Source organism: Ischnura elegans, chromosome 1, assembly GCF_921293095.1.
Source record: "Ischnura elegans chromosome 1, ioIscEleg1.1, whole genome shotgun sequence".
NCBI classification, from domain to species: Eukaryota; Metazoa; Arthropoda; class Insecta; order Odonata; family Coenagrionidae; genus Ischnura; species Ischnura elegans.
Genome location: NC_060246.1, coordinates 80,072,740 through 80,100,573, shown reverse-complemented (window position 1 = coordinate 80,100,573; position 27,834 = coordinate 80,072,740). Strand labels below are relative to the sequence as shown.

The 27,834-nt window shown below is 38.8% G+C and overlaps 1 protein-coding gene across 7 annotated transcripts in view; it reads left to right on the top strand.

Annotated features, from left to right (window-relative positions):
* Window positions 1-27,834, top strand: part of LOC124164161 (potassium channel subfamily T member 2) — a 568,139-nt gene that overhangs the window by 379,320 nt on the left and 160,985 nt on the right. The window contains exon 1 of one of the 7 annotated variants that reach the window (XM_046541410.1): window positions 10,635-11,674. The exons of the other annotated variants lie outside the window; for them this stretch is intronic. Within the exon in view, the coding sequence (XP_046397366.1) occupies window positions 11,604-11,674 (71 nt within the window). The 5' untranslated portion in view covers window positions 10,635-11,603. Of the gene's footprint in view, window positions 1-10,634; window positions 11,675-27,834 lie in introns of those variants that run through there. 7 annotated transcript variants of the gene reach the window in all.

The following is a 27,834-nucleotide window of genomic DNA, read 5'->3' as shown; positions in this document are numbered from 1 at the left end:
GGTGTGTTGGGAAGGAATTGCGATTTATAGCCAGTGCGTCTCAGGGGCTTGACTCGATTACCATCGGATCGTGGCTACCTGCGCGGGCCTCCTGGTTGACCCGTGTGGCGGTCCACGAGAACGGTGTAGCCTTCGCGATTTTACATCTCAAGAGCCTTGCATCATCGCAGTTGTTTTATCTTTTTTCGATCTCCTCTATAACAGTTGCACCTCATATTTGTTCTACCTTTATCAAAGCATGCTAAAATATTTATTGGTAAGGTTTGCATATCTCATTACAAATGCCACTGGTGATTGCAAAAAGAAGTAGAACATTTTATTTTTATTTTTGCATGTATACTTGCTGATGCAGGCTTATTTCAAAAGCTAAAACCCGCAATTAGGGTTTAGCACCGGATACATACTATATTCATTCGTTGTTTCTTAATTTATCTGCTGTTGTCGAAACTTCTCAACTGAAGCATACACCCTCCCTTCCCTTTTTCCTGCTTTTATTGTGTTCTAACTCATCTCTTTCCCTTTTTCTACATTTTTCCCATGACAATTCTCTTCTTTTATTTTCAAAGCCATTTTTATTGACTTTATTACGATTTTTTTACAAGGATAGTATCAGTCACATTTATTTCATTTAATTTTATTTTAAGCTTATATTCCTCCCATCCAATATTTTGTCTTTTTTGGTAATTAGGCTCAATGAAGTTGATACATTTTCCGCAACTATTAACGCGGGCTGTCGATATTTAATGCGCCAAAAACTTTGCTAGGAACGTATTGGTGCCGTGGCTTGCATAAAAGATTGCCTTTGAATAAGAAGGTGAAACACCGGTAGTGACAACGAGCTTTTAGTATAATCCACATCGCTCTACTCGAGTTACATCAGGAGAGCACCTCAATTAGTCTGGTCGTCGAATGCAAATTTAGCTTGTGGATTAAATTCACGGACCCTAGCCTAAAACCCCACTAATGCCAACGCTGGGCTTCGCAGATCTCGATTCTCTACTCGCTTGCGAAACTTTTCTCAGGTCCTTAAACCATCTATACTCCAAGAAAAATATGATCTCTAGCTGGTTCCCGCCGCTCCTGGAAATCGACCCATTAGATTCTTACTTATTTACTGCGACGCCAATAGAATCACGAGCACATTGTTTTACTCGCGATGCCCTTACAGGTAACATGTAGGGTCGGGTGTAGAATAAGATCACCTTTATATTTTATAATAACCAATCGAATACCGAGTAATGAATATCTATTTTACCGGTGGAAGGGAATCAAAAATATGCTAATAAAGGCCCTAGTTGGACATGTTTCATTCTGAGAATAATGAGCGAGGTGGCTCATTAAAATGTAGGAAATGGGGAGCCTGCAATTCAGTGTGGGTATGTAAAAACGTGGATTTAAGGTTAACATTTAAAAAATCAGTCTCATGCGTTTCTTCAGTATATTAACGGTAATTTATTTAAGGTACATATTATATTTCCTCTTGTGATTGAGAAATAGTAGTAATGTTGAAGAAATAAGAATAATGAAAATTTCAATGAGAATCTTATACTTAATTTCTCTAATAATTCGCATCAATATGAATATTAATAAATTTACGTTCCGTGTTTTGTTAAAGAATGAATAAAACTTGATTGTTTTCTAAAGCGGGTTAGTTTAATTTTGTTGACCAGCAACTTGCTATGAAATTCAATTTTTGCATCAGGAGCAGGAGGCAAACACGCCTCTAACCTCTGCAATGCAATGATTTAGTATTAATTAAATTTATTATTTTAATGAATTTTTTACATTAAATTTTACTTTTCCATAAATTAAAATATGAGGCGCATTGCAAAGAGGTGAACTAAGTTTGCTTTTAGAATAAAGATTACCGATTCTGTTCCCATCGACATCGCTAGTATGTACAAGCTGAACAAATTTGAATTTTTATGACCAGATATCATAAATGAACTAATACAGGTTTAATGTAAAAATATTGACTGTTGGTTCGCTTTACACGATAATATTCTGCTACAAAAAATGTTCGGGTTTCAAGATTATTTTCAGCTTCGCGTCAAGACGGAATTATTGATTTTACGTCGGAGCACTGTGGAAAACTAATGAAAGGGATTCCATATTTTATTTTTTTTCTTAGTAATTCTTTCATATAGCACAGTGTGAGCAGGCCTTCTATTCAGGCTAGCGGAAGAAAATAATTGAGACGTCATCAGCCCGTCAGTAGAGCGTTGCAGCGTTTCATTATGAGAAGTTTAGTATTTGTATTCCCCTCATTAATGCAGGGCGATGCTCGCTCGGGCTTTGTGCAGCTATGAGACCCAAGGAATCAACCCAATCGTGGCTACGAAACATCGCCGTTAATTAGTGAAGGCAGGCAGAGATTTCTTCGTTGGGTGATAGTCCATGGGTATTTTTATTTCATTACCCACTTTCAATCTAGGTCTCTTTTCTTATGAACTTCGTAAAAGTCTGTCAGTTAATGGGACAGGGTTAGTTGCAAACAAGGAATCTTGGAGATGGGAACCTCACCATCTGCCTAGTGTGGTAGTCTTTTCATTGCCTCCTGCAAGCATTGGAAGTCGGATCCTCAAAGTTTTTGTTAATTAATGCAGTTATACTTAGTTGGAGGGGTGAACTATGGTTTCATGTTTCATAAGGAGGTAGTAATTTTGTAAAGCATTGAATTTATGCGAAAATATTATGATGGCAACTCATGTATCATTTTGAAAATTCATTACATTGTTTAAAATTCCCACGTTGAAGATGAATACCGGTTCATAGGCTTCTATGTCTCTCGCCATTGTAGGTACGTATTTCATTGTAATAGCCGAGATACATTCTTTCATATCAAGGCACCATCAATTTTATCAACCGATTAGTTTTCATGAGTGCGTCGGTCTTTGTCTTCTAGCTCACAAGCTACACAATCCGCATTTTCCGCTTTCTTGCTAAAGATTACACTCTTCCATTCTTCTTGTAGTAGAATTTTCATCTAAAATCATCATTTTTCGCGCAGCAGGATTAGGTCATCATAAATTTTGCTGTAAACAATTATTTAAATCCGTATAATACGTTATTTTTTACTTTTACTTCTCTTATTTATCAATACATGGCACCTATAAACAAAAAATGCCGATATTTTCCTCATTTTAAATACGGGAGTACTCACTTAACCCCGTATAAACTATACGATTGGCTTCGGCGCGAGCGGAACGCGCATTGACAGAGGAAATCCTCAGGCGGCCGAATTCGCTCTCAAAGCCGTAATCACAGGCGCAAACCACGCCGAATGTCCGTGGAAAATCCCTTATCCTCCCCTCAAAGGGCCCTCACGTCCTCCCGCACGACGGGGTCCATCAAAGATTTCACCACCCACATTGGCACTTCTCTCGTTGCCTCCGGCCGCAAACCCTTCCTTCCACCCACTCACCTCGGGACCATTCCCCGCCCTTCAAACGGACCGCTGCGCCGCCTCGAAGGGACCCTCGACTCCCTTCACTGTGCGGTCTGTCCTTGCTGATGCCCCTCGAAGTGAGTGAGGATGGGACGGAGTGATTTCTGTCGCCTGCGCATGCGGCTAAAATTGAAGTGGGATACAGAGAGATCACGTGATCCTCACTCCGACCAATGAGAGGTTTGAGAGATCGCTTATTAGCATATTCACCCGATCGGATTACCTAATCAGCAGTAGCGAGGTTTTTTTTCATTTTGGTTACTTCGAGTGAAAATTTAATTTCCTTAAATCAGAAAAGTAGAAATGGGATAAGGGTTTGAATTAAATATACTATGTTACCATTTTTTTTAAATCAGTATCTGAAATAATATCGGATTTTTTTTTAAATTTGATTTATATCGACTGAATATTTAATTTCCCTGACTAGGACCTGAAAATAGGAATGCTAGTTTTGTGATTTGAATTAAATATTATTAAGTGGACTTATTTTTTTTTTACTTTTTACGGTATCCAAAATAATATCGTGGCTTTGGAAAAGGTGGGGTTTTTGTTTTTGCTCTCAGATTTTTGTTACTGCGTAGCTCAAGGGTGAATATAAAACGAGCACTTAAAAGATGCCGGCAATAGGTCAAAAGCTAGGGTCGATGATGAAGACAACTCCCAAAAATTCCTATATGGAATGGAAAATTGCTAAACGTAGTATATAAAATCCTTACAGATATACTTAAGTCCATGCCTGGTGTCTATCCTCGATCGCGAGTGTTCATTTTGATGGAAATATAGTTTTAAATATCATTAAAAACGTCTATGAAAGCTCAATTCTACATTTAAATGATAAAATATTAACACCAATAGTAATTTCCGCCCTTTAGTATGTAACTCCACTATAGACAACGTTTTCGGCACTAAATGTCATTTTCAAGCTGATGAAACAGACACTCTCACATTTATTTATATCAGAGCCAAGGAAGGAGGAGGGGGTATATGGAATGGTCATAAGGGGACTGGAAGGGGGAGAATGAATATTTTATTACCTTGAAAATGACATTGAGTGTCGAAACCACAGTCGGTAGTGGCGTTATATAGAAAAGTGTGTATATTTTTATTGATGTTTATATTTTATCACGGATATATCGCATTTCAACAAATCAAGCTTAAAACTATTTCATACGTTATAAGTTAAACTATGCGAGAGACCGATTTTATTCGACGACATTCCCTGAAACGGGTATGTTGGACGTGGAGGGATCGGGAATCAAGTGAATCGGGTTTCGGCACATTTTAGTCATGGGCGTATAAAGTCATTTGAACGGGTCGAGCATAAGTGGTTACATCAGGACTAATTCTTACGCGAAGAAACCCTATTTTATGAACGCTGGAAAGGAATTTTGTCCATTTTCCCTCTCCAGGGAAACATTCTGAGCACGTTTCGTCATTTATCGTCTCTCTTATTGCTGCCTATGTCATTAACACTCGTTCCCGTATTTGGAGGCTCACGAGAGAATGTGTATTATTTTTAATCTATTTTTATGGCAGCCACATAGCCAGTATGAGTGGGGGTTTTGGGAGATTCAACATACTTTCTACTTCTACACTCGTAATTTTTTCCCTTGAGGCGACTACCAGAGATTAATCGGTTGAGGAGACCATAAGCCCGGGGGCATTATCCTCTGACACTCCACTTTTTCGAAGTAGTTTATTCGCTTTATAATTTCTGCGAATAACCAGCGATGAATTATACTTTCAGCATTATCCAAACGAAATACTAAGCTGATTTAATTAAATGTATGGTTTTCCAATGCGTTCGAATTGACAGCAAAATATAAGTATATGAAACCCGTATGCCACCCAAGCCACCTCCGAATCTTTATGGCGCGGAAACATGGACAATTAGGAAGGAGGGCGAGCTGCGTACATCGCGACAATTGGCTACGTGCCTTTTTCATTGATTCAGGAAAATGTTCACAATATTTGTATTTCTCGTAAAATATACATAATCAAGAAAAAACTCCCAAACGTTCTTTTTTGCTACACTCAAGCATCCATTATGCATATCTACGAAATGATTCGGATAAATCGGGTGGCCGCGTAATGTGGTCGTTCACCCAAGCAAGGAATCTCAGCCAATTAAAATGATGCGGCTGGTGGATCGAAAAAATTATTTTTTGACGAAAAAAAGAATCTTGCACATCAGAGAATCTCTCATAACTATAAAATGAAAAAACGCGAAAGTTGACTTCTAATTTTCAGGAGCTAGTGACTTCATTAGAGTCTTGGTTCATTTACTCGTTCGTGGTGAACAGCTCATTGAGGGAAGGAATCGGCTACAAAAGTGTAAACAGCAGCAAACCACCAGAGGCCGCTGTGCAAGCCCAAAGAGTAGCTGAGAAGCGGTGGACCGTTCGGCATGAGTGCGTGAAGGCATCAAATTATGTGCGAAATGGTTGAGGCCGGTAATTTATCGTCACAAATAGCTTGGGAAAATTCAACAAATGGTGCAGGAACGTAGAGGAAAACGGATACACCATTAAGGTCATCAGAAAAGAATTCCGTTAGCAAAGGAGGCGTTCGTAAATAGGGAAGAGCTGGTTAGAGGATCGTTGGGTAAGAGTTGAAAGAAAAGGCAAGTGAAGTATCTGATCTAGAGTGAAGCGCTTTATGGTGCGGAAACATGGACAGTTAGGACGGAGGCCGAAAACGACTGGAGGCCTTTGAGATGTGGGTATGGTGAAGAATGGAGAAGATGAAGTGGACGGAGAGGAGGAGGAACGACAAATTGAAGTGGATGAGGAGAGGCAGCTTCTAGAGGAGATACGAAGGAGACAGGTTTGGATGAGGCGAGTACTGAGCGGGGAATGGATGCCGAAAACATTTTAAGAGGGAAGAACGTTGGGTTAGCGAGGAAGTGAAAGAAAGAGAATAAAAATTTTCAGGTAGAATAAAGGGAAGTAGATTGTTTCTGGCTTTACTTTGTGAAAATCCATTCTTAATAATAAAACTGCTGAAGGATGGACTGCTTGGAGGAGTTGGAGATAAGGAAGCATATAAAAAATGGAATTTTAGCAAATGAAAATATTTTTGTAAACTATTCCCCGCTCTTGGAGATTCCCCTGAAGCTGAGTGACGCTCCAACCCCAACGCAACCCTCCCCTACCAACGTAATAGCAACCAGATAAACAAGAACAAAATAACTGTTATTATAACGGATTCTGTACCTGATGATGTCGCCTCTGCGACGAAACCGGTCGTATTAATTAAATCGTGTGGAAAAGTATAATAACGTTTTATTATTAAAAAAGGGAAGTAGGACTAAGTGTTAATTGAAGTTCATGAAGGGAGAGGATGCTACCAGAATCATCGGTAAATACTTTAATCAGGCCTACGCCAAACGCTAGAATACTTTTATAATAATAATTGGTCAAAAAGTAGGCGAGTGATCGTAAAACGGAGGTTCAGATCTCCTCATTTTCTAGATCAAGGAAATCGGCAACTTAAAACGAATTGTTGCACGAGGCCTTTGGGGCAAAATTAACCTGTCCGGATGCGTTCAAGTTAGTCGAGATGCATTGATATACTTCTGAGCCTCCAATCCATACGTGGCCGTCCCATTCTCCTTCTTCGCCCTGTTGATGGACGTGCCTCGAGTAGCAACTTCACCTTTCATCCGACGCCTCGTACCCGTCTCGGAATCTCTACGTAAAATCGTCCTTCTCTGTCTCTCTCTCTCTCTGCGCTGGTCTTCCTCGCACCCTCTTGCTACAGGGACTAGTGGCGGAGAAGGTACTTCGATGCCCGCGCGGTGCGCAGCTTATCCGGGAAGAGTGGAAGGTTCATATTCCAGGTCGGCAGTCGGGACGCAGCAGGGGTTGGTTTCTCTTCGGATTCGCGTTTCAAAGCAGAAGAGTTCAAGTAAGAGGTTTGCCCACGCATGTAGTCATACGGCGATGTATAGAGTCATTTCTTGGCCGTAAAACCTTCCCTTTCCATAAAAATAAAATATTAAGCCCATAACAATTTTTTTAATGAACAAAATTTGATTGTGCGTAAATAATTCCTCCGGATACGATAATTAAGGGGAAATCAAGAAGAATATGGTATCACAGATTAATACTGTTCATAATGAATGCTTTAATTTGCAAGGGTGCATTAAATCAATCCTCGGGTTGTAATTAAAGTGATTAACCTAACCTGATTTCTATCCCACTTATCATAAATATGCCTGCCTGATATGGACACGAAGCACATAATTCAGCTTACCTTCAAGCCGTATATACACTCTTACAAAGTATTCTTTTAATTTTCACGAGGGGAATATCCAGACAAAGAATCCTCCCGCAGTAATTTTACCTAGAAATTCAAATCGTTGAATACAAGTTCATATCATTTCTTACTAGTAGGAAATCTTGATTAAAAAGACTAAATATTAACTAAATTTAATATAGACTTCATTAATGTGGGCTCATCTTCAAAAAATATATTTTATTCCAAATTCTGTATTATTATTTATATTCTGTATTATTATTATATTGAAAAGTATTTTTTTTTATAAAAAAGTTTTTTCAGTCAGTTTTCCACAAAATGTGTCATTCATGTCACCCAGTCATTAATCTTTTTGTTTTAAAGGAGGAAAGTAAATGTCTTTATTTACTGCTCCCATACAATTATCAAAAAAGTTAAGATGGCTTCCTCGCCTCTCTGGTTTTTTATTTTAGAGTGAGGGTTGGAGCCACATTGTACTCCGTGAATATAAAATTTGTGATTTTATGTCTTTTTAACGTGCTCCATTATACATTTTACTGACAATTTGGTAGGTTCTTGAGTGATTTCGGCTAGAGGCATGGCTTTTTTAAACCCTATTTACTCTTACAATTCATCCTTTGTGGGCAGTGAGGGCAAAATTCTTTCTCTCGGCTTTAATTCCTTTGCAGTAAAGTAGAAAATCGGTTCTGTTGTGGGCAAGTGTGTTTAACACATAGGCGATATAAAAGGATTTTACCAAAAGTTATTTTCTCATGCAAAACTATTTTCAAAAGTTATTTTAATGGAGTAAATTATCTGTTCCTGAGACGGCTGCCCTTTATCCTTCTTCATTCATTGCAATAGCAAGCCAGAAACTTTCAAGTTAGCCATTCTATGTGAAGCCCACTCGAATCAATTATCAGAGAAAGTTGACTGAAATAATTCGCAGAGTGATGATTTTTTATTAAATAATATTTTTAAATTTTATAAATAAATTAGGTAAAATTTATATCGTATAAAAATATAGAGACATTGTGATACCTATAATAATACTAGACATTATATCATACTAAGGCCACAGTATAATCAATTTATGCCCTTGTTCGAAGAATAATTAAGTGTATCGTCTTAAATAAGTCATCGTTAAACCGTCTGTCTCCTCCACATCTCTTCCATCCAGTGGCGTAACTATGGGGGGGGGGGGGGAAAGTGAGGGAATAGATCCCAAAAAAACCCTCAGAAAAATAAAAAAATATATTTAAAACTATTGTCTAGTTTTCATATATAATAACGTTTAACCTAACCTATTAATGAAACCCAAATTTTAAGTGCCAAAATGTTGTAATATGTATTTCCAGTCATGTCAGTTTTCAAAAAATTTCCTGGACATCTGCTGCCTGGGTGGAGACGTCCCCCAAGGATCCTTTATCCCCCCAAATCATATTCCTAGTTACACCACGGTTTCCACCAATGTTCTCCCCTTGCCCACCATGTCTAGGTCTTCGTCTTTCCTTTTCCCTTTTGTCCACTTCAACTATTCCACTCTTCTTTACAATCATATATAATTACCACACCGTCTTTATGTGTTCTCTTTCCTTTGAATGGGCTCGGGAAACCGTATCAACCGTCAGTTCTCCGAAAACATGGAGCACAATAAATTTATTATGGTACCAGTAATTCCTTTATTTTCTCGTAGACATTGGTCATTTGTGGATTTTCATGGCCACCGCATCCACCGCATAAAATGCTTCCTCACAGCAGGATTTGGCAATCCACCTCATTGTAACATTGCGTAGAAATTGCACACCGCATCTCCAATCATTGCAACGTTGCCGAGTTTTAGCTGGAAGGACCCCTTAATTAACGCGGTTTCCTCCGCTCCGCTGCCGAAGTTCGTCTTCCGTCAAAAATTAGTCCCGAACCAGCAGTTGCCGCACTTCATTTTTCCTCCAACCTGGCCTACTATTATTTTTTTTAACGCCACCTCAATTCCAACTTCCCTACTCCGGGACCCAAAGCAGATCCCCACCTACCTTTACCTATCGCCCTATCTCATGTTCCTCAAAGGAAAAAAAATCTCCCACTGAAAAAAATACCTCTACCCTAAAACACACTCTTTCCCTCATACCGACCCGGTGCTTCCGCGGGAAGCTCTCGCCCCACTCCTCAAAAAATACCCTTCCTCCGAGTCCCACTCTCTTCTTCCGTTCTATACCCCTCTTCCCTTCCACCTCTTTCTTCCCCCTTACCCTAGCACCCTCCACAAGCCCTAACCCACACCCCATATTCACCCTCCCCTAGGCCTCCTGCACGCCTTCCACCCCCGAATCGTTCTCCACCCCTACTATACCCCCACTTTCGTACCCTTATCCCTTCACTACCCCTCTGCCTCCTCCTATCTTCCCCGCCAAACCACCCCCTCCGTCCGCCCTCTACGCCGGCAGCGCCTAGCGGCAGAAGCGGCCGCGCGGAGTTGGTTTCTGTTGCTCCGTGAGAGCGCGCTCAAAATCGCCCGCCGCGGCCGCATCGCCCTCGAAGTTCCGAGTCGCGGGAATTGTATCGTGGGCACCCTGTTGATTTTGACTCGAGACTGCCGTGTTGAGGGAAGCGGTCTGTGTTGTCATTCGATGTTGAGGAATTGAACCTTCTGGGTCTTAGGTTCTCGCCGGTGGGCCTCGGTCAACCGACTACTCAAGTGGAGGAATGGCTTCTGGAAGCTTTACTTTGGAGAGACTCCATTAGGATGTTGTAAAAGCGGTGATATTTATCCCTTGCGTGGAAAGGAGAGTGATTCTTGTAGGCGTCTGCATAGCTTAAGTACAGAAACTCTATAACAGCTGAATTATCAGGGCGACACCGTTTTATCTCTATCTGGCTTGACTTTGCTGAGTGGACGTGAGATATTTTTCTCGTTATGTCAAATTCCTTAAAGATTTCAATGCTGTGAAGCAATTAGCATTCCCACTTCCAACAATATCTTGTAAGACCTTGATGGACATCGAGATCTTGTTTTTCATTTATTTTGCATCATTGTCGTTTGAGTACAAGGAAGATACTCGAAATGTTCAGAAATCCATTGTATGTGTGACTGCTTTTCACCCATAAGATGAGTTTTTTTCCCGTATGTGGATAACCATCCTAGAAGGCAATAAATAACCCCGCACCTGTCATCTCAACAATAGTGGCCATCTAAACCGATTCGTCTCAGGACGTATGGCAAAAGCAGCCTAACAACATCTGATGGTTGACACCACCGCCAAAAACAAGAAAGGAAGAGGAGAATGAAAAAGAGGTCCCGCGAAGATGAGTGTCTGCGGCTTTTGGTCGAGGCTTCAGCAATGGACTCGCTCTGGAAGAGGGGACGGAGGAGAAGGGGGCGGGAGTGAAATAGTTGAAGGCTCACGGGCGCAGTACGACGACGTATCAGGAGCACGGGAGCTGTGCGGAACTTGTGGTCAAGTGCGAGCAACTGGAATATCCGAATGAAGTGGTCGGGGTCTACGTCTGAAATTTAGATCGCACATCCAGTAGATAAGACACGGACAAGGTGAAATTTCTGCTGAAATCGGCAAAAAAAATCGTCTCCGTGTGAATCCTCTAAGCTGAAAGAAAGGTGCGAGGATAATTACTCAAGACTCAATATCGTGTGACCTCTATCCGGACAAAGATAACAACGCGCTTAACAACTTTGATGTTGGAATTGAGAGGTGAAGTGAATACGAAGATGAAGATTCACCTATTTCACTACGTATTTTAGTCGTATTTTTTTATTTTCAACGTCTCGTCTGACACCCTCGTTAAGTATGCGGGTCGACTGAAATTGGCGTCTTTCCACCCGGAGGCGCCGTCAGACTTTTGAGGGAACAGGCGAAGTGAGGGAAAAGCTGAAAGAAGGTGCGTCATTGTCTGCAGAAATATGGGATCGTCCAATCGGTACAGTTCCTACAACTGCCTCAACAGCTGGGACAGCTACGACCGGATTCCTAGGTGAGGGTTGTTATATTATTGATGAACCTTCAGACAGCAGTCGTCACGAGTTTGTTTTGCGCCAGCCCATTCTCACGGCATGGGCGGTCGAATAATCTAAAATTCTCATGTTTATTCATCGTTTATTCCTTCAAATTTCGTATTTTGCCTAATTCCATTTATTTTTCATCGCTAATATCAGTCTTAAATTTTTTATGCTTCTAAGTGGAGGGATATGATTATCAATAGAGGGAAATTTTTCGGAAAAATACATTTTCATCCTCGTTTTTTAGGAAGTGACGGAATCGATGGAATGTTAGTCAATAAAAAGGGTTTTCCCATCGCTATCGAAAATAATAGGTTCTCTCTTCATGGGAAGTTTTATTCTTTTCAAGAATTTTCTGTGCAGTTGATCTTGGTATAGACCCATTTTGATTTCGCTCGGTACAAGAATTATTTTATCGCAGCTCTCTATGGTGCTTTCTGAAACCGTGATCCCCTTATTTGACTTATTCATCTGGCCGTGGTCAGATTCTCGAGGTACCACTCGGTTTTTTTCATCACTAATTAGTGATTTTCGAAAGTTTCCCGTTTTTTATGACGTAGAATCTCATAATTTCGTCATAATTTTAAAGTATATCGTTTTCATGCTATATTTCTGTTTCCAATAGTGCTTCTTTAAATCAATTAGTCCTCGTTTCCGTGCATGCAAATTAAAAAAGTAATACGGATGCAGTTTTTGGTCATTTCTTTCTTGTATTTAATTACGGCGTTGATAAACTAATATTCGCATTTTTAACAGCTCTTGTTCTGCGTATTTATTCGGTCTTTGAAGCGAGTTTAGAAAAAAAACAAATATAATATTCATAAGCCCATCACAGGTTTTTCCACGGAATCCAGTGACCTTGTGCCATCGCATTTTTAAACCAAAACTTTTGGCATTTAATCCTGAAGTTATTAAGCACCGTAGGGTTATTAATGCGTTATATTACGTCATTAGCTGGAGGAAAATTTGATAGCGATGCTTCAAATCAAAAAAGTGTAATTCAATTTTAATGATTCTAATGTGACATCAAAATTAGACGTATTATTATTATCTCGTATATTCATAAGGAAACACAAAAACACTGCTAACTGTTTGCAACGTATCCTTAGAATTACCATGTGTTTTACATTAATTAGTTGATGGAGAGTTCTTAATTCATTACCATTGAGTCGACTAAATTCATCTCGTGTCAAAACCATTTTTGTTATTCCATTTTTAATTGATGTTTGCTTTGTAGCTACAAATTTTGTGCTTAATAATTTAAGTTTTTCACGCCATGTTTCACTGTGGTATTTTCCTAATCTTCTCTACGACGGCACCGGAAGGTTCGTCACGCGTTCCTGAATCATACCTTCCCATCTCGTAGCCTGCTCTTAAGGTCTATTTCAGCTCCGAAAACGAGCATCTGATTCTCTCGTGGCTTTCCCCCTAGCGTCATCAAAAGTCAATCTGACAAAAAAAATCCCTAATGCTTCCCCAGCGCATCCATGATCCGTTCCCGCTCGGCGAAACACTGCTGAAGAGCGGCAAGAGTTACACGGCTGTGCACTCATCTAACTCCCCGGCGGTACTTGAAGTCCCGTCGCGGGTGTACGCTCGTTCGAGTCGGAGGATAAAAATTGTTTGCGTGAAAGAAGGGCTGTTTCACATCCATTTTTTTCCTCGCGTAATGGGGACGAGGTGGAAAAGGGCTATCCTTCAACAACATGGCGTGTGAACCCTGGCTATCTCCCGCTTTTATAATCGAGGTAGGTGTCGCCGTTTCCTTTATTTGGGCATTTCTTTTTTCGTTCATTTCCGTAGAAATGCGCTCATTTTACCTGGCTCTCTCCCGTTTGACACGCGAGGAACCGTGCTCTCGAAGGTGTGTAGCTTGGAACCGCTCCACCCTTTCTCAGAGAGGTTTTATCCCCCTCCTAATTCTCATTTCCGTCCAACGCCTTGCCCTACCCTCAGAGAAATAGTAAGTCGAAAAAACAGGGGAAGTTAAGTGTGGGAATTGGAAGAGTTTGACAGGACGTCTATAAGGGGCTGGTGACTGAGTAAACAGCGAATGGGGTTCGTTCATATTAGCCATGGGCTTAATTTTTTCGTGGCAAAATTTTCCGCGAAATGCTGACGGTTTGGGTTATTTGGAGACGTGAACAAAGAATGAGGTCACCTGATTCATTACCCAGGAGGGTCATTGGTAGAGCATTCAAAGTCGGAATGGACTGATAAATGGAAGATTGCATTGTCAACAGAGGAAGCGCGAAAAGTAGCCAGGTGCCTGGCTTCGTCAAATCAAACGACTTATCCCTGGAATTTAGGGACTTTACTTTTCATTTGATAGACAAATGATTCCTTAAGATGACGCATCTCTTTTGGTCGTTTTGTCCACGCATTATTATATTTTTATTTCCATTATTTTAATTATTCTGCGGCCCCTAATGACTTACATAGGACAGTTTATAAAGGATGTGAAAGAGAATAAATACTTCAATATGAAAAGGCTAGCGGATAGGAGAGAGGAATGGTGAACTGCGTCAAACCAATCTCAGGATATTTAACTAATAATGATGAATTTTTTTTAAATGTGCAATCATCTCAAACTTTTCAGGTCATGTGAAATAGATCGTGATTGGCCTTTATCTCTAGTATAAAAATTTGACCTCTTTTGATTATTTCGTAATTTCAAAAATATTTATGAGTTTAATGTAGCAAAATGTGAAATAGATTATACCTTCTATGCTCAGAAAGTTTCAAGATGGTTACTCAATTTTTTAATGAGAAACACATCACCAATGAGACAAAGTATCATCTGCCGAGTGGGAATGACGGCCATTTAATAATGAAAAAAGTGAAAACGAAGTTATAAATTTTCCCAGTCTATTATTTAAGGCAAAATGACGAGTGCTTTGGTTAATGGTAAGGTTTAAACTATTTGCAATATTTATTACAATAACCTAACAGCTATCAATGATATAAAAAATTACAGAGCAACTCATCACTTGTATGGCTTTAAGTAAATCTGTAAAGCTGAAAGGTCAGTGTAATAAATTTAAAAACCGTTAAAACCTCGCTTTCATTCTGAAACACCCGGTATTTTGGAAAAATACTGTCTCCTTTTCTTCTACAACCACTTCAATGGGCAATTTCGTAGAGTCAAAGTAATATTATCCTCATCATTCGGAGGGAAGATTAATCCTCTTGCTCTGGGGACATCAATAATTCTTGGAAGTACAAGATGTAATTAACTCCAAATAGCTGCTATCCATTAGTTGTATCAAACTCGCCTTTTAACCGTAGGAGGTATATAGCATGCTATTACTTCCCGTATTTCATAAACCACGAAACGTTCATACCTAATGTTTCATTTTCAGACGAAGAAAACATTAAAAATACCATGATCAATGTAAACCAAATTCATAGGCCTAATTTATAGGACTGGAAGTTTACCCAAATAAAGAGGACTATTCTAGAGCAATCGCTCAAGAGCTAATACTTTTGGGATAGTATTGTCTTCTTTCGCAATATTATCTCGAATTAGATTTATGAACCTCAATAAATTTACTGAAATTACTTCATCTCCTAAGTCACCTTTCCTCTGATTTTCCTGTACGTAATATTCTATTTATTTTAATATCAAAGTTATTAAAATTAAATTAAATGGTTGAGAAAAGTATTTCTAATTTTTACCTGCCCTCGTGCCCCCTCCCTTAAATCCGCCTATGACCATCAGTTAATGCTATACTTGAGGGACCCAACGGTGTGAGCCTGTAGGCTACGGGTACAGCAGCTGGAAAACGGTTCTCCTTCGTAATCCGTGAAAAAAATGAAGTGACCCGTTTATCATTGGTACAAATGAAATTTCCTTGACATGGGGATAAGCGATTTGCTGCTGAAATATGCGGCAGCGTGGACGGTTTGATTAAGGTTGAAACAATAACCGGTGATAGATGTCCTGATCCTATTTTTTCCATCACTGAAGCCTCCAGCTTCTCTTTATTAGATGGTAGTGACCCCTACTAGACAGTTATGATTTTAAATTCAAAAATATATGTCAAAGATGCCCTTACGTTTCTAGTAGTTGATGTCATCATTTGTCATATAGCACAAAAACACTGCATACGTTGCAGCCGTGATTATTCAATCTTACAGTAATAGTGCTCACGACCGTATCTATCAAACGATTACCTAATAGGACATAAGGAGGTCATAGAGTTTCACAAAAGTCTTGATGAAGACTTTTTCACATTTATTTTTTGTCGGTATAATTTTTTCTCACCAATAAATTAAATCCGTCACCGATGGAACCAGCATGAATTTTCACAACCAGGAAATTTCAAGTAAATATAGATTTTTCAAAAAAAAGTGTTGATTCGAGTGATTACAGTCTTTAATAGTTGGTAACGCCGAGCTCCGTAGGTTTTAATAAATTTTAGCGTAGGACGATTTTTAACCTGTGATATTTTAATTATTTTCTATTGAACAAATTATAAACTCAACTTGCCACGTAATTTTGTACACATTCTGGGAAATTATTTTATCAGATTGTAGATATCAACTAGACAATTCAGGGCTTCGAACATAGTCAAAATAGGAACAATTAAAGAAACTTTTTTTTAATGGCCTAGGGATACCAATAATTTTTTTTAATGTAATAATTTCTTTCAAATCCCTCCTCCCCATCATTACCATTTGGAGGTATTTTTCCATAATATCCGTAGTGAGAGATTATCAGAACTAGTTTAATATGTTGTCTATCTTTCGGCTCCTACTCGTGGGCCATTATTTCAATATTTTGTATTAATTATACTCTAACTTTTATTTGTAACTTTTACTTAAAATTGCTTGCATTTCAATTGCTTCATTTCGTACCATTATTCTCTCTCCCTCAGCCTCATTGGCTGTGCTTTCAGCTTTTTTTAAGAAGGTCAGTTTTATTGGCATTTCTCTTCGCTGATCTATCATGAGGTAATTATATGAATACTTTAACTTTTCAAAGGTTATTTAGGCCTTTGATATTCCCCCTGAACTCGGATTTAATCTGTAAGGCTAATCTTATGATAATCCGTACTAAATAGTTTTAATCGTCACAATTAGTCAATTTTTTAATTTTTTTATCTTTCCTCTTTTGTAAAGGGCCGATGTAGCAAAAATATATTATATGCAAGCATAATGAGGTTATTTATTATATTACATGGTAGCTTTGTGTAATTCAATAAATAATTGGAACGTAATTACAAAGAGAAGGCAACTGAAATAGCTAGCACCAGTGAAAAAGACTAACTACCCATGGCACACAATAGAATTTTTCTAAATTCGAATTATTATTGGATATTAGTGTGAATAATTATATCCATATCATATGTACTACACTTATTTAATTAATCATTCGTAATTACGGCAACATTTAGTGGGCTTTGAAAAAACTTTCCAACCTATTTTATTAACAATGGACCGCGGAAAAAACAGGGAGACAATTAATGGGGAAATCAGAATTAAAATTATGGGAAGCCTCAGCAATGGGGAATCAGACAAAACTAGACATTCTGGGGATGTAGCTTGGCCTAATCTTAAATCCAGTGCCGTTTGGCTACTTTGTGACGCCGGGGAAGGGGAGGGCACGTAATGCTAAAACTCGTAAACGCGGCCAGTTTTACGGGAATCAGTTAATACGGTGAGTGCTTCAGAGGAAATTTCCGTTGAGGCTGGTAGCATTTTATTTTGGCGTGCCCCTTGCCATCCCACGGTATGCGTCAGAAAGTAGAGCGGTGTCGTTGACCTGTGGGCAGTCCCAACGCCCCCACACTGAAGCCTACAGCTACAGTCCATGATCGCCAACTTCCTATTCTTGCCTTTTTCTTTTGGTGTGAGTTCCTCCAGCCAAAGTTCCTATATTCTCGCTCTACCTTTGCCGCGTTTTATATTTTTCGATTACTTTTTGAGCGGGGCAGCAGCTACCGCCGTGCATTGCAAGTCATAAATTCATAGTCGCCTCACCAGATGCCTCATATTTTCTTGGATGCGACGCCCCAGGTCACCGTTTACTGTTTTACGCATGTATCTGTAGGTTTCTCAGAAAAATTGAATAAAATAAAATACCTTTGTGGGAGAATCTTCATGTATGTTCTTCTTCCTATAATTTTCTAGGGTGTAGATTTTTAAAATCTTGGGCGCAGGGTAAGATAAAAATGATAGCGACCATTTCTTTCGCATAAGGACGGTCAGAAATAATAAAAATGTTCACCTTTGCTTTTACATAGACAGGTATACAATTCTTGTGGGCGTGTATCGAAGTAATTTATGACCTTCTTAAAATTAATGAGTCTACTTTGTCTACTATTCTTGTCTACTTTCATAGCTCCACTATAAATAGGTATTGTTTTATGGACGATTCGGAAAAACATCTTAGAGTTGCTACAATGGCCGCTTTGTATCAAATATTTATGGCCTAATTTAGTGGAGTAAAACGGGAAATTTTCCAAAGCGTATCGTATTTTTTAGAGCATATTGAATAAAAAAGTTTTCAGTACTTAACGACTTTTTTCATATTTTTGTGACCATGAGGTGAAACTGGATCGTAATGAATATTTTCTTCATTGCAAACATTTAGATAAACATTTGGAATATACAAGGGGAGGTCTATAAGTAATTAAACACATTTTTTCTGAAATAGGGGTTATTTTATTCTGAATTCAAACACACCAATGTATTCCCCAATCTTTCAACTACACAACACTATTTTTCAACGTAATCTTCATTCAAAGCTACTGCTTGACGCCACCTTGAAGGGAAGGCCTACATGCCTGCACGGTACCATTCCACTGGTGAATATCGGAAACAACGTCGTACTGCATCAATAAATTCTTCATCATCCCCGTAGCGGCAATGATGAAGCACGCATTCTTTGAAGACTCACCGTGCTTTCATCCACCGCTGCATCATGTTACCCTGATGTTAAGCGAATTAGTCTAGGAACCGCTGGAGACTCGGAGGCTGTGCGCCCAGCTTAGATTGCTTGAACAATTGAGAATGGATATATTTAAGAGCGACACGGGGAATATAATATTAGAGCCGCACTATATTTCTGGGTCCTACGGAAGCGATAAATTAAGAGAGATTTTTTGCCCGAACGGATAAATCTTTTTTTTCCCCGAACCATAAAGGATTTCAATAAATGCTAGTCGTAATTTTCTTTGAGCACTTCCTTTTTATTTGTAAACGGCTGGTGTCCTAACACCCCCTGCCACACGCCTTTTAGGCGGCTTGCGGGGTATTATGTAGATGTAGATATACATGTAGATCGCTGTAGAGTGTAGACCTACTGCAAGCGCATATGAATGTGTGGGATATTCTGATTTTCCGTCGCAAGAAACTAAATCACTTCCCTGTGTTTCGAGCGCACCTCGGTTACAGACGTCATTTTAACAGATCAGTATAGCGCGGTCACCTATCGGAAATCAATACAGCTATACGAAATAGAGCGGGAATGTTTGAAAATGTTCCCTAAGAAATGTCAAATTTATTTCAACAAAAGTTGGCAGAGAAAAAAAAATATGTTGCATTACTTATTGAAATCCCCTCGTATAATTTCTGCCACCACAACCTTTCTTATAACAATTTTTATACTTATATTAAAGTTTCTGAACGTGTAGTATAGCTCTTTAGATGAAACAAACTCTCCCGGCTGTTGCCCGGACGTTGCTCAGATTAGTTTTCAAGTCATTGCATTAATGGAGCAGTTTTGAACGAATTATCTTCTTTGTTCCATTTGACTCTTAATCAAGTCACTTTTTGATGGGAATTCAATTTCCTCCGACGCCGTTCTGCCGTCCGTCTTCCTCAGAGAGAAACGTTCGCGTAGCTGTTATCTTCTTACGTCAAACTGTATCAATAATATTATCTGCAGAACGGAAGCAGGTCACCATAGCGATCGATAAAGTTTAGACTATTGGTTTTGAAGCGAAAATGCTCCACAATTTCGGTTCCCTAGGCAGCTATCACATTTAGGGAAAAGGTTCGCAAATGGAGTGGAGATGTGGAATTTTCCATTTTCATCCAACTATCTAATCATTTTCCATGTGATCACGCTTCCAATTTTCCATATTATAATACCCAAGAAAAATATTTTTTTTTCTATTTTGTTCTAGCAATCTTAGATCTATTCTTAGATGTAACGTTCTTAACTTTACTATCGTATTTAAATTTAATGGGACCAGGTACAAATTTTGGATTCTGGCCTCACTATTGAAGTGATTTTCCACCTGCATCATTGACTCCGTTCTTAATTTTGAAACAATGATATCTTCTTTTGAGTCAGAATTGGCCGAAACTATTTTAAATATGATTAAATACATTTTCTTTATGCCAAAGTTTTTGCCTTTCTTAAAACCATGATCGGGGCTTAATTTTTACTCTTAATAAAATCTTTCAATTAACTTATGACACACCTTCTTTGCCATCGGTAGCCATATTTTACGACTAAGCAAATCAACATTTATTCTACTGGTGATTAAGACAGGAATTAAGCAACCCATTTATTTTATTACTAGGAAAAAACTCCTGAAGCCTCAAAGATGGATGGCTTTTATTGAGACTGAAACGTTTGCCTAAAGAAAAGATTTTATTTTTTAATTGAAAAATACCGACCAAACTCTAAGAATGCAGATATCAAAAGTAATAAGAGTGTGGTCAAGACAAAAAATATGGTTTTGAAAGATTTTTTTCACCCGAGTAATGTTTTTCTCCTTTTTCCTTTAATTCTAATATTGGTATCTTGTCTCTCAAAGCTGTCCAGAATATACCAATGATCCCGATACGTAAAATAAAAATTGATTATCCTGTCGTCTTGCCCTTGAGTTTCCACTCCAAAAACTCTTCCGCTTGTATCAACGGGTAATATCCAGAAGCAGTGGACACGTCACACTTGACCGTGTCGCGTCTCCGAAACTCGGTTAGGTGGTAACCACGTGCGTCATCCAAGTATCGACGTCTGAGGATTCCCCGGCATGACTCAAAATAAATATATTTCTTCAGACAGAGTCTCATAGCGCAATTCACGTGATATCTGGGAATATCCATTCGGCCACGGTAGCCATGCGCGTTGAGCATTTCCCAGTATTTCGTTGAATCCCTATTTGATTGAGTGAATGCATAGGAATTCGACTCATTATTAGTTCGTGATGCGTTACCGATAGATGAATACCGAAAAATACAAAATAATAAATACCGAAAAATTCAGACGTCGTTCAAAGTATCTGTCATTCGTACGCGCTCTGATGCGTTATCCTTTCCCAGGCAACCGAAAATTACCTTGATATACCTGGCAATTGGCATATTGAAACATGACACATCAGTAGTCAAAATTCGGGCAATTTCAATGAAAGTAATTGATTTTGGGGTTCATCGAATCATTCAAAATTTCCCTTCATGATCAATTAAACGGACTTGGCTAAGCATATTTAAATAAATAAAAGATCGTAGCACTTTTCCGCATTTTTTTTACTGCGTACAACGCGTTTCGGCTCACTGAGCCACCATCTGGTACAAAACACTGCAAAACATTTGAAAATTTCACTATAAGGCCTACTCCCTTTCATTCTTTCTAAAAATCTCTTTCTTCCCCTCCCTCGTTTACCTAACATTCTACCCCCTAACACCATTTTCAACATCCCCTCCCCGCTAAGTACGCCCTCAATCCATACTCTCTGAATCCTCCATATCTTATCTAAAAGCTGCCTCTCCTCACCCACCATGACCAGCACTTCCTCGTTCCTCCACCTCCTCTCCGTCCACTTAACTTTCTCCATTCCTCTCCATCTGAGGTTTCATATGCGTGAAAAACTAGCTTTTTTCATAGATTATTTTGAAACCTTTTTTAAGGTGATGAAAGAAGGCCTCAAAGATTATAATTATTATTATTATTCCAGAAATTACGTTGGTGGAAGGTGCTACTGCCTTCTCCCCCTTACTGCGCCTCTGACGGCGTTGTAGGTTTTATCGAAACAACGATCGGGAATGATGTATTGGTGAGGAATACACGGGGTGAATTTTCATTTTGTATTTCCTGGTTCCTCAAACGGAAGCAGGCAAGCGTTAAATAGTGCTTTTATGGATTATCTCCGCTTGGAATACAAATGACAAGCGTTTCGCTTGCGTTCTAGCAGGCGTCTTCAGGTCTTTTAAATCGATGAACAAGGTCGGAAACCTACGAAGATGCCATTGATCAATTTTTATTATGTTTATAATTACGATTATTTTCTCTTAAAGTTAAAATCAGCTCCAGTGCTTAGAGTCCGCTCTTAGCGTACTTAGCGAGGGCATAACCGGAGGCTTAGATTTCCACTAGCAAAATAGATTTTTAGATCATGGGGTCGATCGCAACTCTACAAGATCTGTCCCTACTGTTTCCGTCGACGTGTTTTACTGTATATCCATCTCCATCCGTTCCTCCCACTGACTCCCTGTCCTCCCCTTAACCCTAATCACCCTTCCCGAATGCCTTACCACTCTCATTCTGAATTCTTAACTTTCGGAAATGGAATAGGGGCCGCATAAATGCGCACTGTATAATATAGTTGGCGCTCGACCGTCCCCTCGGGTCTAATAACGCAAACATGCTCCGATGCCTGCCTCTGCCGTGATTGTTGAAGGCTAGCCGGCCGCTGGCGTAAATATTAAGCCCTCGCATGGCCGTTTCTCCCTCTAGGGATCACTCTCGCTTCCTGTCAACCTTCTCGACTGCATGGTCGAGTGCCCGCGTGTAATTCTCTAGGAGTTGGTGGAGACAACGCTGTGATAGTGTTTGATTTCATAGAGCAACGGTCTTCAACCCGCGGCCACCGGACCGCATGCGGCCCACCGGCTACCGGCTAATTTCTTTCTACCCTTAGAGGCTAAAGAAAATATTTTATCGCGAATCCAATATCGACACAATTTTATTACATTATTCGACCGATTAAGGTAGGTTTCCATGGAGTACTGAGGAAATGATCTGGGAGCCTCCCTTCCCTTCCAGCACTGCCTTCTTCAATTCACTGTAAGGCCTACTCCCTTTCAATCTATCTAGAAATCCTATTCTCTTCCATCCCCTCCCTCTTTTACCTAATATTCTACCCTCTAACACCTTTTCAACATCCCCTCCCCGCTAAGTACTCCCTTCATCCAAACCTTCTGTCTCCTCCGTATCTTATCTAAAAGTTGCCTCTCCTCACCCACCATGTCCAGCACTTCATCGTCTCTCCTCCTATCTATCCATTACACCCTCTACATTCTTCTCCATACCTACATCTCGAATGCTTCCAATCCTCTCTCGTCCTCCTTCCTAAGTGTCCACATTTCCGCACCGTGGAGAGCTACACTCCAGATCAAACTGTTCACTAACATTTTCTTTAAACTCTTACATAACGATCCTTTCAGAAACTCCTTCCTGTTCATGAACGCCTCATTTGCTAATGCAATTCGCTTCCTTATGTCCTTACTACTGTATCCGTTTTCCTTTAATGAGCTGCCTAAATAGTTGAATTTCTCTACCTGATCAAGTTTCTCCCCTCCTACTTTTATCTTGAGTCTCACATTCCTAGCTCGCGATGCTTTACAATACCGCAGTACCTTGGTCTTCTTGTGATTAATCCTCACCCCATACTCCTCGCACCGCTCGTTCTACGCATCCACTAGAGCCTGCCGTCCCTTCGCTGACTGGCTGTCAACTAATTTCGACGGCTATAGCGTCATTCTCGCGGCAAACAGAACAAGCCTTTTCGTCTTCTGACAGCTCCATAAAGTTTGTGAAACTATACTACGTTTTTTTGTTCTACCGTGAAAGCTGTCCAGATATTTTACGAGTTACATCTGGTTGAAACTCTGTTCGGTCAACAGTTAGAAAAATCTTGTTTTTACAATAATATATGTATATCATGTATATAATTTACGCTATTTACATTTAATCGTAAGTTGCTAATATTTATTACACGAAATAATGTAATTGATTCAATTTTAGATGAAATGGATATTTGACATGACACTTTAGTTTCTTTTTCACTCGGAATCGTCGCCTCGTTATCCCGTTAATCATCGCTCAACATCGATGTCACCATTCAACTTTCCGGTCCTCGAGTTGCTTGTATTAAAAATTATTTTAATTGACTTTTGTAATTCTTTGGCGCTTGGAATGAGTTAATTTTTAAATTAATTAATCGTACGTTGTGATTGATATTAATATCTCCTGCCGTGAAGATCAAAGTCTTAACGAAATGATTTATTTAAACATTGCATTAAACTGGTGTAAACATATTTAGAGCGACCCAAATGTGCATATTTCAATGGTCTTTCAGTCAGTTACCAGGAAATCCTCTCTCCAATCTGGTGTATTAGCACGTTCTTAGGGAGTCTGTTGTGCAAGTAAGACAGCTGACATCATAAATATTTCAACTATTCCGTGTGCCGATTCGATTCTGTTATTTAATTTGCCAATATATAAGGTTGAGATCGTATGAAATGAGGTTTTATTTATCTTACATATTCGAACGCAATCGTGTTTTTTTAAATGCTAACTTGAGGGCTTCAGAACTTCTTTTCGCCTATTCATAGCTGGACGATTTCCTCTCCTTGGTTATCTTTTGTTTTTGTTTTAACACTCATTAATTCCCATTCCTTCCCATTTCACCGCTACTTTGATTTTGAGTGTAGTTAAACCAGGTGTAAATCATTGTCTCTCTCGTACAAAACAGATTTAGCGCATAATATAACATAGTATTTAATAAATCGTAACGAAAAGGCAGGCATTGGTTCTTCAATTTTTAAATTCGTTATGTAGACACTATTTACTCGCATAATTTCATTTTACTGGGATTTTGGTTGTGCGTCAAAAATTTTATAGCATGTTTGGCACGCGTTCGTCTTTTCAAATGTTTTATATATTTTTTTATTTCGAATATTTTCAAATATTTCGTCTTTTGAGAATATAAACTTGAAATTACCTATGCGTATTTTATTAATCACATACTTAAATGCATGTCAAAATTTGCCAAAAAGTTATGTCATAAAGGTGACTTAGAGAATAAAGTACTATCCTTCAAGTTTGCAGCCTCTATTAAGACCTGCTAGATAGATGCCCGGAATCACATCATTTTGAGAGTATAAGGCAATTTTGCTTTCTCGTACTGAAAAAATTAGCCATAATATTCTCAGATGGCATGTGATTGCTTCCATGATGAGAAATTAATTCCCCTTGCTCTTTATGCCTTTCTTTGGAGGAGCAATTTCCAGTATTCGAGCAGTAGGATTACTGGCTAGAATCTATACTTAAGCAGGAAATTGGTGGAGTGATTCGTGTTGCTAATTTATACTATGTACATGTGCAGTATAAACCTTCCCCTCCCAATAATATCCTTTGAAGGCTTTAGGCAATAACGTTACGCGGCCAAGAATGTTCTAGATCCAACCAGTGAGCCAGCGGGCTCTGTGTTCTCTTTACTCCTTTTGAGGCAGCACAAAGACAGTCGGTAGATGGAATTTTGAGTATGAGACATGAAGAATGTGCCCGAAGTGCCCCAAGACCGCATACTATCCCATATGACTTATTTTCATGGACAAATATGAATACGGGTTCATGTTTTATTCGTTTCATTTTTAAGCTCACCAAGTCGAGGAGTTTCAGGGAAACATCCATGCGTTACATGCATGAATGATAAACTCTTGGGTGGGTGCAGAATAGTTTCGTTTTTATGATGAATTCACATACTTGCAGCTTCAGCTTCTTCCTTCTTCTTACCACCAGCTCACGACTTTCACTTGCAGTTTTTCAGCTGAATTCCTACCTTATCTTTGAAAATGCGCTTTGGAGAGTTTGTTACTTCGTTTAAAATGTACTGAAATCCTCTCAAAAGAAATCTGACATTTTGTGCTCCTCGCGAGGGAAATTGTGATATTAACAAAAGGTATGATTCTTTTAAGTCTGTTCGTGAAACCTTATGAATATTTAGGAATGAAACACATTATATTATTTATTACTCGCTTTGATGCGAGCGTGTTTTAAATGTCTTTTTTGGATGAAGCGAATGTATTGTAGAGACGGCATAATATTTCCTATTGTAATGAGGCAGTCAAGAGAATCGTTTGAAAATATTATTACGCAATTGTATTTGGATCGGAGTGCCTCCTACTCGCCGTTAGTATATTTTTAGCATCTTCCCCAGAATTTCGTATTTCAGAATGGCTTTTGAGGAAGGAAACCTTATTACGGCGCTCTTTGGGTATTATATTTGTAATATGTGAGTCAAAAGTTGTCTTCAGTCCTCAGTCTATAAAATATTTCATGAGATGAGAAATTGGGAAATAATATCAGCACATGCATATATTTATTTGCTAAATTTTCAAGTTACAATTTCGTTAGAGATCTTATATCTTTTCAAGAATAGTTATCCATATGTACTAACATGCTTGCATTACTTCTTACAAAAAGTAGCTTTGACTTGCTTTTGATTTAGTTCGAGGTTACATTACTTTTTAAGTCATTTGACTTTCCAAATTCTCTGCAAATCAGTCAGATTAAATATGCTGTTACGCATTATATTCTTCCTCTATTCATGTTCTGTTTCAAAGTTATAATTTAAATTTATCATTTTGTCATGTCGTATTCCACAATTGTTTCCCTGTCATTCAACATGGCATCCAGATGATTTTAAAAATGAATAAATTGTAAATAAAGCTTATAAAAGAAAATATTGAAAGTAAAAATCGCTATTCACCATTCGAGAATGTCTCATAAGATCTTACCGCCAAAAATCGGTAGCGTCCATTTCTGTAGGGTAGTGCGACTATCATTGCTCATATTGAGGTATTGTCATTGTTCTATAATATTTCAAAATGTGTCTGCTCAGCAACGCCAGTTTTTTTTGCAAGAAAAATCAATTTTATAAAACTGAGCTTGGCAATAAAGAATTAATTTTTTAAAATTAAATTATTTTAGTGACAATTAAAATTAGACATGTAAAGTGAATTTTTTAAGAATAATATTTCAATAATGCTAAAAGTCTTCTTTACTCACATTTTAGCCTCAGAAAATGTCTCTCGAGATCTTCATGTCATTGTTCGTCATCGTTACATTTCAGAGGATGGAGCGATTATTGATACTCAAGTCAAATTAATTATATCCTAACATTCTGATGATCCATCAGTTCATTTCTACACTACAATGCGAGCAATTCCTCAAATACAGGTGAATTATAAATATTAGTAAAGGTGAGCAATCACTAATTAATTAAAAATAACTTGGAAATTTAAGTAATTATATTAACCCTTTGAGCAACACATTTTCCTCTCCGTGGGTATGAATAATATTTTTGCTATTTTAATTAACATTTGGTATTGTGAAGACTTATTCCAACACGTTTCGCCATTTTTCATAACGTAAGTGTTGGTGCCTATATGCTCGTTATTATAGACAGATGTACTTATGAGGGAGCAAGAAACCCTTAAAGGTCATGTCCATTTTTATAGACATTATTACCGAAAGGGTTTAAAATTAGGAATAAATGAGAGTGTACGTAGAGAGAAATTTATATATAAGATTTGTATTCCAAGAATATCAATTTTCATTCAACGCATTCCATCCTTCGAAACGTCTATCAAATTCTTACTGCCAATCCTCGGCATCGCTCGGTTTCATAAGATTAAGTGTTTCTGATGCCTCCCTTCCCTCCCAATAGATGGTCCCCTCGCATTAAAGCGATATCCACGTAGAACAAGGGACGTTGAGAAAGGAAGCCATTGGGATGGATCTGACGTGCATTGATCCGATGTCCCTATTCTCCATCCGTCTCTGCCATGGCGACCGCATCCAGCCGCGTCCATGTTCCTTCTCCCACTCCAAATTCTCCCGTATCTAATAAAGTGGGAGAGAGCGTCCTCTCAGAAGAATCGGAGATGTGATTTCCAGGTTTCCATAAAGCCTTCTAACGACGGAAATTCCTGGAGAGAGGTACGCCGAAATGAACACGTGACCCGAGAAGAGAAGGAAACGCTCCCGTGCTTATCACATCAATTCTGGATGATGGAAGAAAAATTTCATTCATCACGAGCAAACAAATACATACTTCCCTCGCACCGAAGGAAATGCTTTCCTATTTATTAACTGGGTCCCGTATAATTT